Source organism: Panthera pardus, unplaced genomic scaffold (assembly GCF_024362965.1).
Source record: "Panthera pardus isolate Hobbes unplaced genomic scaffold, ASM2436296v1 HiC_scaffold_3, whole genome shotgun sequence".
Classification (NCBI taxonomy): Eukaryota; Metazoa; Chordata; class Mammalia; order Carnivora; family Felidae; genus Panthera; species Panthera pardus.
In genome coordinates, this window is record NW_026526876.1 from 24086216 (window position 1) to 24103936 (window position 17721).

Below are 17721 nucleotides of genomic sequence, written 5' to 3' on the forward strand. Positions count from 1 at the left end.
CTTAATATCAGCAATAAAACAAAGACACCTGCAGGAATCAATTGTAGCACCCTGTGTCAGTGAGGAGGCATAAAATACACACGGATTCATGGTTTATAAGAAAATAGAGTGTCGCCATCGTTTTGAAAAATTATCTGTTAGTAACTGTTGAAAATTCGAATTCACATAAATGTTAACCTGCATTTACACTTCTCAGAATCTCAGAATGTTTCCTTGAAGACGGTGAGTGTCGATCTACAAGGGTTTGTGTAGACCATCATTTACACGGGCAGAGACATGGAAACAACATACTTTCTGAAGGCAAAACCGTGGAATCCTTGCACATCCAGTCAAGGAAATACTGTGCAGCTATGAAGGTGAAATAGCTGGTGTGCCTAAACCCAGACAGGTGTCTATGACCTGCTGTGAAATGGAAAAAAAATCCAGAGTAATGTGTAAGAAATAGCCCTTTTGTCAGAATCCGAATTTCAGCAAGGATTCCAGCTGATTTGTGCACGCGCTGAATTTGAGAAGCCCTGTTGTGTCTTACAAATGTCAGTCACTCCAATACAGAATCGTGACACAATCTCGTGTCACAAAGAAAAAAAGAAAGCAAACATGGTGGCAGTATGGCCTTAGGAGGCAAAAGTTGAAAACGGGAACCTTTGTGAGATGAATTCTCACTCTCTCGGAAAACATCCTAGAATTCAGATTCTTTCACGTTAGTGAAATTAGGCTGCACTTTATTTTTTAGATCACCATCTTCTCAATAGTTGCTACGGACCTAAATGAATATGGATTTCTAGGGCTATTTCTCTGCACCATATTAATACCACCTTTCACACTGATTGGCTCTCTATTCATTTTCTCCGAGGTAAGTAATTTCACACCTGCCATAGGGTCATGAAATGTGTGGCCATTGGAGATAGCTTAGAATATTGTAAAAATGTAGGTGGAGTCCTTATCTGTACCATATTTGAAGCCTCTGTCTTTGGAGAGATCATTCTCTTATAGGCAAGGGTCATGTTAGTCAATAAGGAAGTTCTGCCTTGGTTCATGAAGGTCAAAGGCAACTCCACAGTAGTGGAATGTTATAATTCTCATGATAACCCTCTCTCCTGGGAACAAATGACCCTAGTGGGAGGCTAATGAGATGTGCTTTTTCTGTTCATTTTAGACATATTAGGTTTAAGGTTGCTAATAGGCATGCAGTGGGAAATATGTAGCCGGTAGGATGTTGGAGTCTGAAATTCAGCATGTGGTTACTGAGATTCATTAGCATATAAGTGATATCTAAAGCCATGGGGCCAGATTATATAACCTCCTGAGTCAGTATAAAAACTGGGCCAAGGGTTTGGCCTTGAACTCCAAAATTTAAAGATTGGGAAGAGGAAGAGTCAGCAAGTCAGGTTGAGAAGGAGCCCATGAGGTAGGAGAAAAAAATGGGGGACCGTTGTGTGCCAGAATCTCTTCTCAGAAACCCTCCTTAAACACTAAAAGCATCCGTACACTGGGTTGTGTGCCAGATGGCAATAAAGAATGTTTCAGGAAGGAGGGAGTGATTCAGCCATTAACACAGAGGTCTTAAAAGTTGACAACCGAGAAGAGACCGCTGGATTTGACTACATGGAAGCCATTGGTGATATTTACAAGATAGAACTCAACGGAGGTTGAACACAAAACCCAACAAGAGGAAGCTTAGTCGATAATGTGAAATGAGGAAGGGGTACAGGGCCTAGAGACAGCGACTTCTGGTTTTGCTGAAAAGAATAACAGGGAGATGGAAAATAGTTGAATGAGGAGAATAGTAAGCAATCATTTCAGAAAGTAGTCAGTAGCACTGACAGGAAGTACTAAAAGAGTCCTTGCCCTACTTTTCAAGTGAAGTCAGCAAAGTTGATGCCTTTGTTGTTGTTGGTTTGTTGTTGTTGTTTTATCACAGCCTCCTCCTCGGATGCAGTTCAGGGCAGGTGGCATTGGATTCAGTCAGGGTTAGTGTTTTGCCGCGTGAGTCCGACAAAGAAAAGGATAAAGGAGCAGCAGTTCTGTATAAGGAGGAATTGTAACAACAGACCAGGGAATGACGCAGTTAAGGAAATTAGGAGGTTTGTGGACAGTGAGAAAGGGGTTGGGTCGGTGGGTTGGAGGGTCACCAACTCCAAATCACGGAATAAGGCTAGTAGAGCAAGGAAGCTGAAAAAATAAAACATGATAGACAGGGCAAAGATTAGGGGGTCTGAAGTTGATTTGGGATGTGGTCCAGTTATTGAAAGTGGGTGACCAAGGCACGTGGGAGAGCAAGATCATCTGAAAGAACGCCAGGGTCCTGGCAAACTGTTCAATGAGAAAAAAAAAAGTCATCTTTTCTAGACGGTGGATGGCGGTGACGGTGGATGGCGGTGGTAGAGATTCACTATCTTAGCTTAACATTTTCAGAAAAAGGTCCTGGGAAACACAGCTCAAGAAACAAAATTGGCTCTTTACTCTTTATTTACTAAAGATTTGGGGGATGTTTCAAAATGTATTGTGACTCTCATGAAAATCATGCACTTAAGTATTATGCCTGTGTATTATGTATGCACATAAAATTGTTGTGTATTGTAAATCTAATGACAACCATGGAAAACTCCAGGCGAATAGCTTTTGTCTTTAGCATGAGGGGTTGTCAGGACTATTCTCAGAGCCGGTGGAGCAAGGGACAGAGCAACATAATGGTTCCAGGGCCGTTGGACAAGAAGAGACAGAAGGAAAGCAGATGTAGAGAGCAAGGCAGGTGAAATTAGGGGAGAGGGTTTGTCTTAAGATGAATCCTGCCCATGGCTTTGATGGGTCAGGACAAATCCTGCTGACGCAGTGTATAGAAGCGTCTGAGCTTAGAGCCAAGCACAGGATAACAGGACACTGAGTGACCTTGAAACCAAGGAAGACACATTACGCAGAAATTGACTTTTACCTGATGCACAAGAGAAAACTCTGGCAAGGTCATTTAATGGACATTCGTTTATCTTAGATGAGATGAGATTCAAGAACAGATAGAGGTTCATCTAAACATGCCTTGCCTCATTTTGCAGATTTCTCCCGACTCCACGGATTATTTAGGAGCTTCAGAACATCAGATTGGATTTCTGGCCCTGCTAATAGTAAGAATACATTTCCATTTAAATGTTTTTGCATGAGAGGGACACATTTGGATGCTTAGCATTGAGTTAAAAAGTTTGATATTGGCCCTTAAAAGTCCAGCATTTTAGGCGTCTGAAACAACACCACACACACACACACACACACACACACACACACACGCATGCACGCACACGTGGGCTTTAAAATCTGGACCATATGTGTGTAAAAATCATCTGACACTGAGTATGAAGTCCAAGTTCGCGATGGCACGAATAGCCTAGTACCAACTTACTACTATCTGGTCTGTTGTGGTTTCTCTGAAAAGTAGTGAAGTTAGCTCTGAGAGTTTCATTGGGCATTAGATTCTCTTTCAAACTTGTGAAAATGTTATCAGACCTACCTTTGTACATATGCTCAAACTCCTTAAACAAATTCCAGCGCTGAAATTGTTGTTTTTATGGCGATTTCTAATACTAATTGTCTTTTTCTCCCCTTAGCCTTACCTTCACTTTTGCATTTTTGTTTTTGTTCTCCGGTGTCTGGAAATGAAGTTCAGGAAGAAATTAATGAGAAAAGATCCTGTGTTCAGGTTGAGAAAATTCAAAGAAAATTTCATGTTTTATTTTAATACTCATTGCGGAAAACATTTTAATATGCCTAAGTTGATTACGTAAAAATTACTGCACGGGATTGTTTTCTAGGAATTGTGTACTATACAAAATTATTATAATTCATGCTATTTTAATGAGCTTGCTACAGTGAGAGAAGCCACATTAGCACACATAAGACGCCAAAAAATTAAGGAATACCGTAATTTCACTTACATACTAGAAGAAAGTTATATATGAGAGGTCAAATCTCGAAAATAATGGCTAAGTGTAGCCAATCCAGGAAGATAGAATAGTCTGAGCAAAAGAACAAAAGTTGATATAAACACCACCTTCCTATAGATTTGAGAAGGCAGCTGGAAAGAACTTTACATTTGTGTCAAATGATAATAGAAAATTAAGTTGAAGCTAAATTTTGGAGGGTTTTGGAATAGAGAAGCATAGAGGAGATTTTGCAGATTGCATAACGGGAAACCGAGACCGGTGTGGTTTGGAAACTTCGCCTAACTTACAAAATATGCATCAAGTTCAAGTGCGAAGTAGGTGTTAGGGCAGGAGTATGACAAGATGACAGCCATGATTTAGGAAATCTGTTTACAGCAGTAATTTGTAACAGTATGAAGGAGGGAGCTGAGAATCCACAGTCCTCAGTGGTGGGGATGATGAAGCAAAGAATTGAATTGAATTGAATTGAATTGAATTGAATTGAATTGGTAACAATCAGGAATGGGGGATTCTGACCTATTCCTACGAAAAGACAGTGCTCACTTACTGGTGATTCTGTGCCCTGGATTTTCTGGGATGCATCCCTGATTCCAACTGTTTTAATCCACAGTTCTTGCAAGGTCTTCAGAATTCCATCCATGTCAAAATTACAGTTGCTAGGTGCCTTTTTCGTGCAAATGGTGGCCCCAAATCTTTTGCCAGAGAGTATGTACTATTTTATTATTTTTTAAAAAAGCCACAACTGACGAGGAAAATTAAACCTAGGCAGAAAGCAAGGATGATGTAAGAGTAGCCTCAGTTGCCTCATTGATGGAAACCAGGCTGTTTGCAAGGCAGACAGTAGAGAGCAGAAAAATGGAGCCTGCGTTGTACTCAGAGTTCATCTATTCAAATGGTCGAGCAGTCTGCAGAATGTTCACTATTTTTGCGACAAGCTTTTCAACTGGAAACCTGTTATTAACAGACTGTTTTGGTTTTAGAATTTCTCCAAGAGGCAGCGATATTTGTCCAAACCCTGAAGAACCCGAAGGGGAGGATAAAGATGTTCAGGTGGAAAGGATGAGAACCACAAATGCAGTGACGGTTGCCGATGTCGAAGAGGTCGAGCCACTACACATCTTCATCCAAGAAAGGGGGCTACTTCCCCATCTCAGTCTTTTGAGAAACACTTTGAGGTTCTTTCATCGTCACCCACGTAGCTCAATACTTGACATCAGTGACTAAGCAGTGCCCACAACGATGAGAGAACAAGGGAAATACACACACGTGCTCGTGGACACAGATTTGTTAATTTAGTTTTCAGGGTCGCAGTTTGGGGAAGCGAAGCTAAACATTACAAAACCTAAGTCAGACTTTGTGAGTTTTGTGAGCTGAGTAAAGCTTGCTGCAAGACGAGACGGTGTATCCGGGGCGTATGTGTGTTTGTGTGCATGTGTGTACGTGTGTGTGTGTCTTAACAGCCCTGTTGGGTGGGTGGATGTGTCTATTCCTATTTCCAGAGGAAGGGCGAGGACAGATCATGCGATACGGTGCAAATGTTATCTCCTACAGGGCGACAGCCTGGGAGGGCTCACTTGAAAATGGCAGTTTCTGGGGAAAGGACCTGTCTGAGTCATGACTCTGCACAGGGAAAAATGTGGCTGGAGGGAGTGTGGAACACTCCCTCATTTCAAGGTGAGAAGAAAGGCCCGTTGTTACTTGACTGTCTCTGCAGAAACCGGTCATCATTGCGAGCTGTCTGCGGAAGGAGTATGCGGGCAAGAAGAGGAACTGTTTTGCCAAGAGGAAGAAAAAAGTGGCCATAAGAAATGTCTCCTTCTGTGTTAAAAAAGGTTGGAGAAAGCAGTTTCAACTGTTTGCAGAGCTAGCTTGATCTCTGGAGATGAGTTCTTTGGGAGGGAATAATAGTTCCTGAATATGGGGCCCTCTGTTGATGATTCTACAAAGCAGCCAGCTCGTCAGCAGGCACAGGCACATCCATCCTGCTTAGAAGCCTCAGTGATGATATAACAGTGGGTTTTTTTTTCTTTGCCTAAGAAGACAGCTATGTCTGTTCTATTAAAACAGGCAAATAGACAAAAAAGCGTAACAGCGGGAGAAACAAACAAAAAACAATAAAACTCCAAAAAACAAAAACAAAAAGAGGCAGTCTTTCTATTAAGAAGGCTGGGGTAGCTTTTAAAGTAATATCATTTATTTCATCCAGGGATTGTGGACAGGAGGGAACTCACGGGGGCCCAGCAGTACATTGTGCATTCAAGCAAACAACACATTTTGGACAAGGGCCCCTTAAATGCAACAGACTCTGGGATCAAAATTTGTTTCAATTCCAGCTCGGCATCTTATTGGCTCTACGACCATGGGCAGCTTACATATCCCTCCTGAGTTTCTTTGCCATAAAAGGAAGCCAATAACAAAGCTAGGTGTGTGTGGGAGGGAAGAGGGGGATAGGTGAGATACTATATTCGTGCACTTGACACAGAGCTTGACACATCGTGAGCCCTCCAGTGGTATTTGTCTTTGTTTGTGCTGTAATTATTTGAAGCAATAACTCTGAGCCCACCTGTCTCTTTCAGGTGAAGTCATAGGGTTCTTAGGACACAATGGAGCTGGTAAAAGTACAACTATTAAGATGATAACTGGAGACACAAATCCAACCTCAGGGCAGGTCAGTAAACACACAGAAATCTGGTCATTAACGCCGCCTAAAACAAGCATTAACTAATGAACACCGATGACAATCTTAAAAACACGTAAAGGATCCTTTCTTATTAATCCATTGATTGATGCCTTGAATGAAGAGAACTAAGTAAAAATTTCTCTCCTTAATTCCAAAAATAGTTAGGTGCTGAACAAGGGCTACATAGTATCTCTAATATCCTTTTTATCGAATGAAAGATAGCGACACTAAAAGGAAATGTTTGGGTAAGTAAAGCTGAACACTAGCTTTATTCGTGGTCAAATGATTTGGGGTGTTTTGGTTTTGGTTTTGGTTTTGGTTTTGGTTTTGGTTTTGGTTTTTTTTTTTACTTGTGTATCCTGAGGACTTGTTGAATTGAATTGCCAAGATCCAGGGCCCAGGGAGCAATCATGAAGAGAGGTTGTGCAGTGGTGTGGTTTGCCACAGAGGTTTCCAAGTTGTCTTTCCATTTCTACGCTTGCCTCACACGGCCGCCGAAGCAGTCCTGAAAAGATGCAGATGAGATCATGTCTCTATCCTACTTAGCATCCTTCAGGTAGATTTGACCCCAAATCTTGGGGCGCCTGGGTGGCTCAGTCGGTGGAACGTCCGACTCTTGATTTCGTCTCAGGTCATGATCCCAGAGTTGTGGGATCGAGCCCTCCATGCTGAGCGTGGAGCCTGCTTGGGATTCTCTCTCCCTCTTCCCCTCTCCTGCTCTCTCCCCGCTTCTCAAAAAATTAAATGTAAATAAATAAATAAATAGGAAGATCCAAAATCTTTACTATGACCAAAAAAGGCCCTGCAAGATCTGGGCTCAGCTCACCCCTTACTCAGATTGGCCTTTGGTCACCTTCCCTCTCTAGGATCTTTGGGTTTATGTTTCCATTGGCAAAGAGTGCTCTTCCTTCGGCTTTGCATAGACTTGGTTACCTCCTTCTTGCGACCTTAAAATTCACCTCCCCAAAAGGACTTTCCCCGACTACACTCGTAGCTACGATGGATCTTCGCTTTTTATTCTTTATCACATTTATTGCCTTGAAAGCAGCAAGCGGGGGCTAGAATTCATCCCCATATGTGCTGACGTGCTTTTATTTCCCATTTCTCTCTCTAGATTGAAAGTTCTGTGAGCCCACATTAACTAGTTGTCTCCTCTTTTGTACTGGGGAGAGAGAATATAGCATCAAGGTCAAGGGCTTGGATTCTGAAGGCAGATCCCAGCTTTAACCCCCGGTTTACCTTGTGTGACCTTCTGCCCAGGTTTTTAAATCGATGCACACATTAGTTTTCTCCTATGTGAAACAGGGATGATAAAACTAATATCTGAGTCAAATACAGTTTTTCTAAGGGTAAAGTGATTCAAAACACATAAGATGCTCAGATTCTGGCACCTAGTAAGCCCTGGTACACACGACCTGTTAATGCGATCATATGGCACAGTGACTAGCTCATAAAAATAAAAAAGTGCTATGTATCGGTATTTATGGGTTCCTGTGGGCCAGACTAGTGCCCAGGACTTTTCGTTTATTACCTTAGTACAGGATTTCTCAAGCCTGGCACTGGTAACGTTTTGGACTAGACGATTTTTATTGTGAGGGACTGTCCTCTGCCTTGTAGGATATCGAGCAGCCTCCCCAACCTGTATGCACTCGATCCCAGCAGCACCCAAGTGTAACAACCAAAAACAGCTGCAGACATTACCAGATGTCCTCTGGAAGGAGGATTGCCCCTAATTGAGGATCACTGCCTTATTTTACGACAAACTTGTGAAACAGATCCTATAATTATAGCTAATTTGACATTGGGGAAATAGAATCCTCGATGAGTATCAAATCCTTTGAATGTTTGGATCAGTGAAGGAAGTCAAGCAACGGACAACCAAGTAAGCGACCCTGAACCCAATCAAGGTAATGGACTTGGTAATAAAGTCTAAACTACAGTAGAGGGATACGACAATGGGGGATATCTTCCTTTTGATTTCTGGCGTTATTACCATCTTTTTCCTAGAGCTAAGTGATCCCTTATTTACTTTTGCCCTCTTGGCTGCCATGGGTGTGAGAGAAGGGCATCCCTGAAATATGCCCTCACGTGCACATACACAGGTATACACAATTTTGGACTGAATGTGAGAATGAACTTTCTGTGCAGGTGGTGTTGAAAGGGAGTGGTGAAGGAGCCTCCCTCGGGTTCCTGGGGTACTGTCCTCAGGAGAACGTGCTCTGGCCCAACCTGTCAGTGAGGGAACACCTGGAGGTGTTTGCCGCCATCAGAGGGCTGAAGAAGGGGGACGCCACTGTCATCATCACACGGTACATGGGGGAAGACACGCCCGTTCACTCCTGGAGGGATGTGGTAGGAATGACGTTGACCCAGAATTAAGGAAGGATTAAGATTCAGATCCGAACTGATGACTCCATTCTTGTGGGAGAAGACTTTGTCACCAAGAAGCCAGTCCAGTGTTGTCTTCTCACACATTAAGCTGGAGAGAAAATTTTCATATTATTCTCCTTTTAAAATATAATTTATTGTCAAGTTGGTTTCCATACAACACCCGGTGCTCATCCCAACAAGCGCCCTCCTCCATGCCCATCACCCACTTTCCCCTCTCCCCCAGCCCCCATCAATCCTCAGTTTGTTCTCTGTATTTAAGAGTCTCTTATGGTTTGCCTCATATTATTCTTAATATGGAAAGAAGTCATTGAAAATATGTATTTGACCGCCAAGAAAGGTTCATGAAGTATCCTAGGTAGTTTCGATTTTATGATCACTCAGAATACTTTTTTTTTAAAAAAACTTTTTTTAAGTTTATTTATTTATTTTGAGAGAGAGAGAGAGAGAGAAAGAGAGAGAGCATGAGCAGAGGAGGGGCAGAGAAAGAGGGAGAAAGACTCCCAAGCAGTCTCCATGCTGTCAGCACAGAGCCTGATGTGGGACTCGATCTCACAGCCGTGAGATCATGACCTGAGCTGAAACCGAGAGTCAGATGTTTAACCGACTGCACCACCCAGGCGCCCTGATCACTCAGAATACTCTTTTTTAAATGTCTCTTAATATAGTGGTTGCTCTGATTTGCCTATTCGTCTACGTATATTCCCCATCGTGTGGCGGTAATATGGATTGACTTGCTCCTCTTCCTTCAGGTTGGCGGATGTGCTCAAGCTTCGGGACCAGCTGAAGCTGCCCGTGAGGACCTTATCCGAGGGAATAAAGAGGAAGGTAAGAGGGGGGGCTCAGCGTTCCTCTGCACACCCCACATGTCGGCCCCAGACACGCTGTTCCTCTCGTTCCAGCTGTGCTTTGCGCTGAGCATCCTGGGAAACCCATCCGTGGTGCTTCTGGACGAGCCGTCCACGGGGATGGACCCCGAGGGGCAGCAGCACATGTGGTGAGGAGGTGTCATGAGTAACCCTAAGTGAATTTATTAATCCTATAACAACTGACCTTCACAATCGTTGTTTATAAGGTGAAAGACACCGCATTATCAGATAATGCAATACTAAAGGGGGAAGGATCTAATGTCTTATCACAGCCAGTTTTTATTCAGGAGAAAAAGATCATTCTAACACCTTAATACTCAGTGAATTTCATTTTCCTGGTAGGTCTTCTGGGTATGCGTGGCCCTTTTTATACTCAACCAAACCCACCTATTATTATTCAGGCTTGATTTCTGCAGCATCACCTGATACACAGTTCTTATGGAGGAAAAAAAAAAAAATCCCAAGTCCTTAGGAATATTCTAAGATCATTCAGCCCCAGCCATGCTCTGAATGATATACTCTACCCAATAGTTTGGTTATTTACACGACTGTTGTCCCTCCGAAACTCCTTGCTAATCTGAATTCACTAGTTGCTTCGTGGGTGCCAATGGAGGTGCGTTTACAAGTCTTTTCGTCTTGCCCTGAGCGTTTCCACTAGGTAACGTGCCCCTTGACCTAACTTTAGGCAGGTGATCCGGGCCACCTTTAGGAACACGGAGAGAGGCGCCCTCCTGACCACGCATTACATGGCAGAAGCTGAGGCCGTGTGTGACCGCGTGGCCATCATGGTGTCTGGAAGGCTGAGGTGGGTGGCCGGCCACACCCACACTTGGTCTCCAGTGGGACCTGAGCAAAGCACATTTCCCTGCACCGGGTTATCCCCATACAGGGGCGGGAGTGGCTGCCTGCTCCCCCTCTGCATGGCTCTGGCCTCCCGAGGCTGAAATTCACCGGCAATAGATTCACCTTCTTCTCCTGCGTGACTTTGTCTTCCTCCAACCTCCAGATGTATTGGTTCCATACAACATCTGAAAAGCAAATTTGGCAAAGATTATCTGCTAGAGATGAAGGTGAAGACGCCCACCCAAGTGAAGCCCCTCCACTGTGAAATTCTGAGGCTTTTCCCCCAGGCTGCTCGGCAGGAAAGGTAAACATAGGTGTTAGTTTGTTTCATCGTTTTGTTTTTCCATTCTCTATTTCTATATGTTGTGTTTTTTTATTATGGCGAAGAGAAACAAAAGCTTTACTTGAGCTTTTATTTATTTATTTATTTTTAACTCTATGGTCATTGCGAGTACTTTAATTATTAGAGAAAGGTCCAATTCCAAAGGATACCCCAGCAAAGAAATAAGAGAACAATGTGCTGATTTGGAAGCTGACTGTTGTAAGGGAATTCACATATGTTCCTGGTGGTTCTGTCACGTGCCGGGTCCCAATGCACGCGAGGACCTAGGTCATCGTGATCCTTTCTAGAGGGTAAAACCATCCCCATTAAATGCATTAGTGTACAAAGCCCATGCCCAGTACTAGACATCAGTCAAAGCTCGGTGAGTGGTGGCTCTTAGCATTTTTGTTATTATCAGTAATGGCATTTGAGGCTCAGGTAGGTGAGATAATGCCAAATCCTAACGGTGGAGCCTGGAGGTGAACGAAGTCCTTTTTACTTAAATGTGGATTCTCTTCTCATGAAGAGGGATGATACGTAATCCTGCTCCTTCCCTTCTTGAGGTGTAGATGCTGCCGGTTTCCTCCTTTCTGTCTCCCAATCCCCCCCAAGAGGAAAAGGGACCCTTATTGTAAGAGCCGCCTCATGCTTCTGCTTTAGTAAAGTGACTTCTTGTTGATTAAAGAGCAGCCACATGATGGCTGCGTCCACCTGCAGATGCACACAAAATTGGGGATGACATTGTTGCTGCCTTTTCCACATGCGTTCGTCCATGGTTATCTTCTTGAAACCTGAATCTCAACCTCACTCTCTCTTTCTCACAGGTACTCCTCACTGATGGTCTATAGGTTGCCTGTTGAGGATGTGCGACCCTTATCACAGGCTTTCTTCAAATTGGAGATAGGTAAGAGTGACTATTGAGAGATAGGACTCGGGAAAACAGAGAAATTCAAATCTCGTGTAAGACCAGCATAGAGTTACACGGACATGAAATCATACTGTCATACCATAAATAAAGGATTAAGACTTTTCATCCAGTGGTTCTCACCCACGAGTGATCTGGTAATGTCTGTGGATATCTTTGGCTGTCACAACCGGGGGTGGAGTTGAAGGGTGTGACTGGTAGGTCACCCCCAGGTCAAGGCCAGGGCTGATGTTAAACATCCTGTAATGCACACAGGTCAGCCCCTCCCATTGCAAAGAGTGATCGCACTGAGATACCATTAGTGCCAAGGTTGAGAAATCCCCTCCTAATTGAATGAGGCTCTAGAGGGAAGAGATCGTTGGCATCTGGGGCTGGAGTGTCCACAAATTCTTACAAAAAAATAAAAACAAACAATATATGATTGCTTTTGTCTGTAGGTACTCTTAAACAGCACTGGATGTTGATAAGGAGGTTCCTCTCTGTTGATATGGGCTAAGCCATAATTCTTTTCTAGACTCTTGGATGGTGATCTTTATATACTGTTTTGATCTACCATGGGCTCGGTATTTGCCTATCATGCCAGTGTACGAAATCTGATAAAAAGCTGAACGCCCTCCCCTTCTTCTTGATCTGTGCTTTCTTGTCCCCTGACCATCATTAGAAGCCCCAGGATTCTAGTTCTTAGAGAAATGTTTCTCCTTGACACAAGGTTAGGATTGCCCCAGATAGCTTTTCTCTTCACTTTCTCCTTCTGCCGGTCACCCTTGCTCTAGGGTCTATGTATCCATTTTCACAGTGGGCCATTTTGGCCTAGTGATCAATTTTGCATCATTCCAGCGGGAGGGAATCCCACAGCAGACTCAAACCAACATGAAGTGTTTCATAACCAATTAGGGGCAGGGAGGGGGATGTTCCAGGAACGCCGCCTCCCTGGAGTACAATGGAGCCTTTTCTTAAGAGCCTTCTAATGTTTCTGCTTTTAAAAATGTTCCCTCCCACCTCGAGTTCCTTCTGCCGTGTTTAGTTTGCTAACAGTAAAGTTCTCACTTGGAGGAAAAACCCAACTTTTTATCACAGTTTCCCGCTCCCCTGTGTCATGGAAACGTAAGTTAGCATTTTTTTTCTCTCCGAATGTTAAGTTACACACAGTCACATTCTCAGCTGCAGTACATGTATTCAATGAGGTGGGCCCGATAGTGCGCAAGCACAACGCATGCCCATGACCATTCCTCTGTCGTGCTACACACACTCATTCTCCCATGCCATCAGATCACTCTGGGGTTTTGCAGACTGCAATACTCCAGCCTCCCATGCCCACTCCAGGTCGGAGCTGCTTAATATTTGGAGACCCGAAGCTAGGGAGGCAGGATGGTTGGTCTTAACTCCCTTCTTATACTTTTCCCTCCTCTGCTCGTAAGCTGATGTTTTAAGCCTCTCCAGTGTGGAGTGTAAGGGGAGGGAAGAAGAAAGAATATGACAGCAATGCTCGATTAGATTAAGCTTTGCTTAATCTAAGTCCCTTTGAGCTGTACAAAGGTACCAGGGCCTCCTGTGCAGAGATGATCAATCACTGGTCCTTTCACGGGGTGCCTTTGTGAGTTCCTTCAAGACTCCCTCTCCCCTCCCGTCTGCCACCTCTGACTACAGCTTCCATTCTGGAGTGGGCGATGCCTTCTCCTCTTGGTCTCTGCGTGTCTTGCAGCCTCCGGGCCACTTCTTGGTACCCCCTTACCCTTCCAAGAGGTCTCTTGGGGTACCCCCCATGGGATGCACCACCTTTGCCTCTCCACACTCTGAAAGTGCAGGGCCATCACCGTCCACAATCCTTTACATGTTCCCAGACATGAGTCAAGGACCCAACCCCACGTGCCCAGACTGCAAGCTGATCCTACCGCATTCTCTGTCCACATCCGGTAACTGTCCACAGGAAACCTTTGCTTTCTAGTCTTACCTCTCTGTTCATTATTTTCTTCCTTTTACGTGTCTGCTCGTTTAAGGTCTTAATCACAGTCTACACGGATAACAGTAGGTAAAAAAAAAAAAAAGGGAATTAGACAAAGTTTGGCCTATGAAGGGACCATTTGCAAAGGGGCAAGGCTCAGCGTAAGTACCCAAGGCTAGAAACGGGAAAAATGTTGCCATTCTTAGGTCCGAAGAGACTAAGAGAGGGAGCAGTGGCTGGAATCCAGGAGTAGAATCATGTAGAATTTCCACCTTGTGGGAAGCAGGGACTTTCAATCACGGCGCAAAGTTGATGTGAGGGAGGGAGTGAAGGAAGGAATAAAGGCCTTGAGCCCCCCTCTCCTCTGTCCCTCCTCATGAACTGCCACTGGTGGAAAACACCAGAAAAAGCCTCTTAAGTCAGCCTGTGGAACAAAGATCAGAGTAAAGAAGAGGGAAGGTGGACATAGAGGGGCACATGCTGGTGTTCTAGCCCAAAGGGAACCATCTCTTAGCTTACCCTGCATAGGTGACCTGGAGCCCCTTACGTTGTGTTCCAGTCTTGTGTGGCCCTGCCCAAACTCTAAGACAACGGGAGAGTATTTCCAGCTTGTTACAAGACCATAGGGTGAATCTGCCTCTCCGTGTTCAGTATACGTGCTTCCGAAGCAAGCACGTGCCTTTCCATATTAATCCGAGAATATCTATTACCTTATATTTTAGATTTTAAAATCTATTTGCATGTACATTTTTGTACATAGCTTGGTAAAACTCTCCAGATAAAAAGGATGTGAACTCCTCATGTGCACCCATCTTTCTGCAGTTAAACAGAGCTTCGACCTGGAGGAGTACAGCCTCTCGCAGTCCACCCTGGAGCAGGTGCGTCCGTTTTAGGGACTTTGTTCCATCCGTGGGACAGAAGTGTACAAGCTGTGCCCGTGCTTTGCACTCGCTTGGAGCTGCGGGAGGCAGCGTGACCTCCCCGTCTCTTCATTTCTCGCCCCTCTCAGGTGTTCCTGGAGCTCTCCAAGGAGCAGGAGCTGGATGACTTTGACGAAGAACTTGACCCCTCAGTTAGATGGAAGCTCCTCCCCCAGGAGGACCCTTGACGCGCCAAACACCCTATGTTTCTCTTTAAGCTTCTGCCTCGTTTGAAAGAGAATATTTTATATCATTAATATATCTTATCTCAGACATGATATAAAATGCTTTTGAAACTCATGCCACCATTTTTCTCAATAATATTACATATAGTGGGACTAAGGAGCCAAGTCAGTGAGAACAGTCGTGAAACCAGACCACGCGGCTTCTATACCAGCAACGAAATCCCACATTTCATAGGGTAGTCAATTAAAAATGCATTTATTATAGAATGTTTGGGTTTCTGAGGATGAGACAGAGATAGTTTTATTTTCTGTCTTCAAACATCAAAATACTGACTATCTTCTTATCCTTTTGAATGCAGTACATAAGTACAAAGTAAGACCTAATCCTGATTTTGGGGGAAAGGGAGGCAGTGATTATTCAACAGCACAGTATTTGCTTTAAAAAAAAAATTTTATTTAAATTCCAGTTAGTTAAACATACAGTGTAATAGTAGTTTCAGGTGCACAATATAGTGATTCAACACTTGCATACGGCACCCGGTGTTTATCACAAGTATTCGCTTTTGGTAATTCAGTTGATTTGGGTTTTTGTTGTTGTTGTCGTTGTTGTTGGTTTTTAATACCTGCATTTTCCTTTTCTGTCATTTTTCCGATTTTCTATTGCACAGTCTATATTTTGTCTGTTGTGACCGTACAGGAAATTTGAAACCTATTAAGTAATTTCAGTAGGGATTTCAATAATCAAGTTGACGAAAGTTTAAAAATTACATGTCTTGCATACAATCTTGAAACATATTTCTGATTTTGCATTTTTTTTTTATGATGCAAGCGTCTATCCTCATGCAGATCTTAATTTCTCGTGTTGATGTACGTTACGACTTCTCTAACTGGTGACCCTGTAGACAGCTTAAAATCAATGCAATATACTTGTATACTCTTACTTGGGTGTTTTGTTGTTACTGTTACAATTATTGTTGCCAGCTGTTACCGTCTGAATTGTGTTTCCCCGAAATTCATATGCTAACGCTCTGAACTGTGTGACGGTATTTGGAGATGGGACCTTTAAGGAGATAATTAAGGTTCAGTGAGGTCATAAGATCGGGGCCTCAATCCAATAGCACTGGTATCTTTATAAGAAGGGGAAGAGACGCCATATCTCTGTGCACTCACAGGGAAAAGATTACATGAAGACACGGCGGGATGGCTGTTTGCAAGCCAAGAAGAAAGATGTCGCCGGAAACCACATTTCCTGGAAACTATCTTGGGAGTTAGCATTTGGAGATGAGCTGCTTACAGAACCATCTGGACTGCACAGGACCGAGCCATGAAACACACACCACATACTCTAAAACAAAACCAAAAAATGGAACCACTACAAAATACTTTCTGGTATTGTGCTACCAAGATTAATGAGTTTATCGGGTTGTTTGTTACAACAGATAGTCACTTATATGTTCACTAACACAGATCGTGCCAGGAAAGGGGTGGGGACAAAAACCTGGAGTAAATTTGATCAGGACACTGATGCAATTGCCAAAGACCTTGAACTCGTCTAAGCTGCGTGTCCCCAGTCTTTGCCTGGATCAAGATCCTGCAAGGGTGACCCCGTCTTGACTCTCAACCCATTTGGGCCACACCATCCTCAAAGTATAGCCAAACAACAGTAGCTTCCAACCCAAGATATGATGCCTTGGGATCAGTCTACCCTTCCCCATATTGTAAAACATCAGGAAGGATGACCTAACTTAGATGTTATATACAACAAAGTTATATTGAGTGAATGTTTGCAGTATTTGAAGTGGAAAGTAAGCATAATTTATTCCAAGGGCTTGATAAGTGAATCACTACAGGGATTGTGAATAATTAAAAAAAATTTTTTTTTAACATTTATTTATTTTTGAGAGACAGAGACAGAGTGTGAGCAGGGGAGGGGCAGAGGGAGAGGGAGACACAGAATCAGAAGCAGGCTCCGGGCTCCAAGCTGTTAGCACAGAGCCCGACATGGGGCTCGAACCCACAAACTATGGGATCATGACCTGAGCTGAAGCCAGACACTCAACTGACTGAGCTACCCAGGTGCCCCAGTAAATAATTTTAATGACATAGGGTTCATTTTTCTCATACTAGATGTGCGTTTCTCACATTTTATGCCAGATAATTCTTCGTTGGGGGGAGGGAGAACAGAGGGGCTGTCCTATGTATTATAGAATATTCTATGGCAATCCTGACCTCCACCCACTAGATGCCAGTAGCAGTCTTCACCTCAATATAACATTCAAAAACTTCTCCAGACGTGGCCCAGATCACCCCATCGCATTACAGTTGTAAGCCTTTAAACCAGCGGCTTGGTAATTTTACCATTTTGGAATGAAGTAAAAAATGAATGAAAAACAGTCTTTTTCATTTGGGGGATGTGGTTTCTTGCATTGAATACTCGGGACTAACCTGCAAAAATTGTTCTTTTTGCAGACATCTAGAAAATCAACATTAAAAATGGTCAGTAACACATTTTAAAATGTGTGGGCCTTGGTGTAGCTTCTGTTTGAAGTTCACGTCTCTTTGAACTTTTTAGAGAGCACAAGCTTCAGTGCTGTATTGCACAATGGTCTGTAAACTATTTCAGGGAGGGAAAATAAAGAACTCAGCACCCTGGTATGTCCTGAATCAGTGCAGCCTCTGAAAACACAAGCGTGGCAAAAAATACTGAAAACTAAA

The 17721-nt window shown here is 43.5% G+C and overlaps 1 protein-coding gene across 4 annotated transcripts in view; it reads left to right on the plus strand.

The window, feature by feature from the left end:
• The window catches only part of LOC109277031 (ATP-binding cassette sub-family A member 9), a 61914-nt gene extending 45968 nt beyond the window's left edge, over positions 1–15946 (plus strand). For all 4 annotated transcript variants that reach the window (XM_019466420.2, XM_019466422.2, XM_019466421.2 and 1 more), the window contains exons 26-39: positions 734–853; positions 3051–3119; positions 3597–3688; positions 4913–5033; positions 5647–5764; positions 6509–6600; positions 8761–8921; positions 9753–9828; positions 9903–9997; positions 10555–10674; positions 10876–11016; positions 11859–11938; positions 14724–14779; positions 14911–15946. In XM_019466420.2, coding sequence (XP_019321965.2) covers positions 734–853; positions 3051–3119; positions 3597–3688; positions 4913–5033; positions 5647–5764; positions 6509–6600; positions 8761–8921; positions 9753–9828; positions 9903–9997; positions 10555–10674; positions 10876–11016; positions 11859–11938; positions 14724–14779; positions 14911–15009 — 1440 coding nt within the window. In that variant the 3' untranslated portion in view covers positions 15010–15946. The remainder of the gene's footprint in view (positions 1–733; positions 854–3050; positions 3120–3596; positions 3689–4912; positions 5034–5646; positions 5765–6508; positions 6601–8760; positions 8922–9752; positions 9829–9902; positions 9998–10554; positions 10675–10875; positions 11017–11858; positions 11939–14723; positions 14780–14910) is intronic.
• The last annotated feature ends 1775 nt before the right edge of the window (positions 15947–17721 follow it).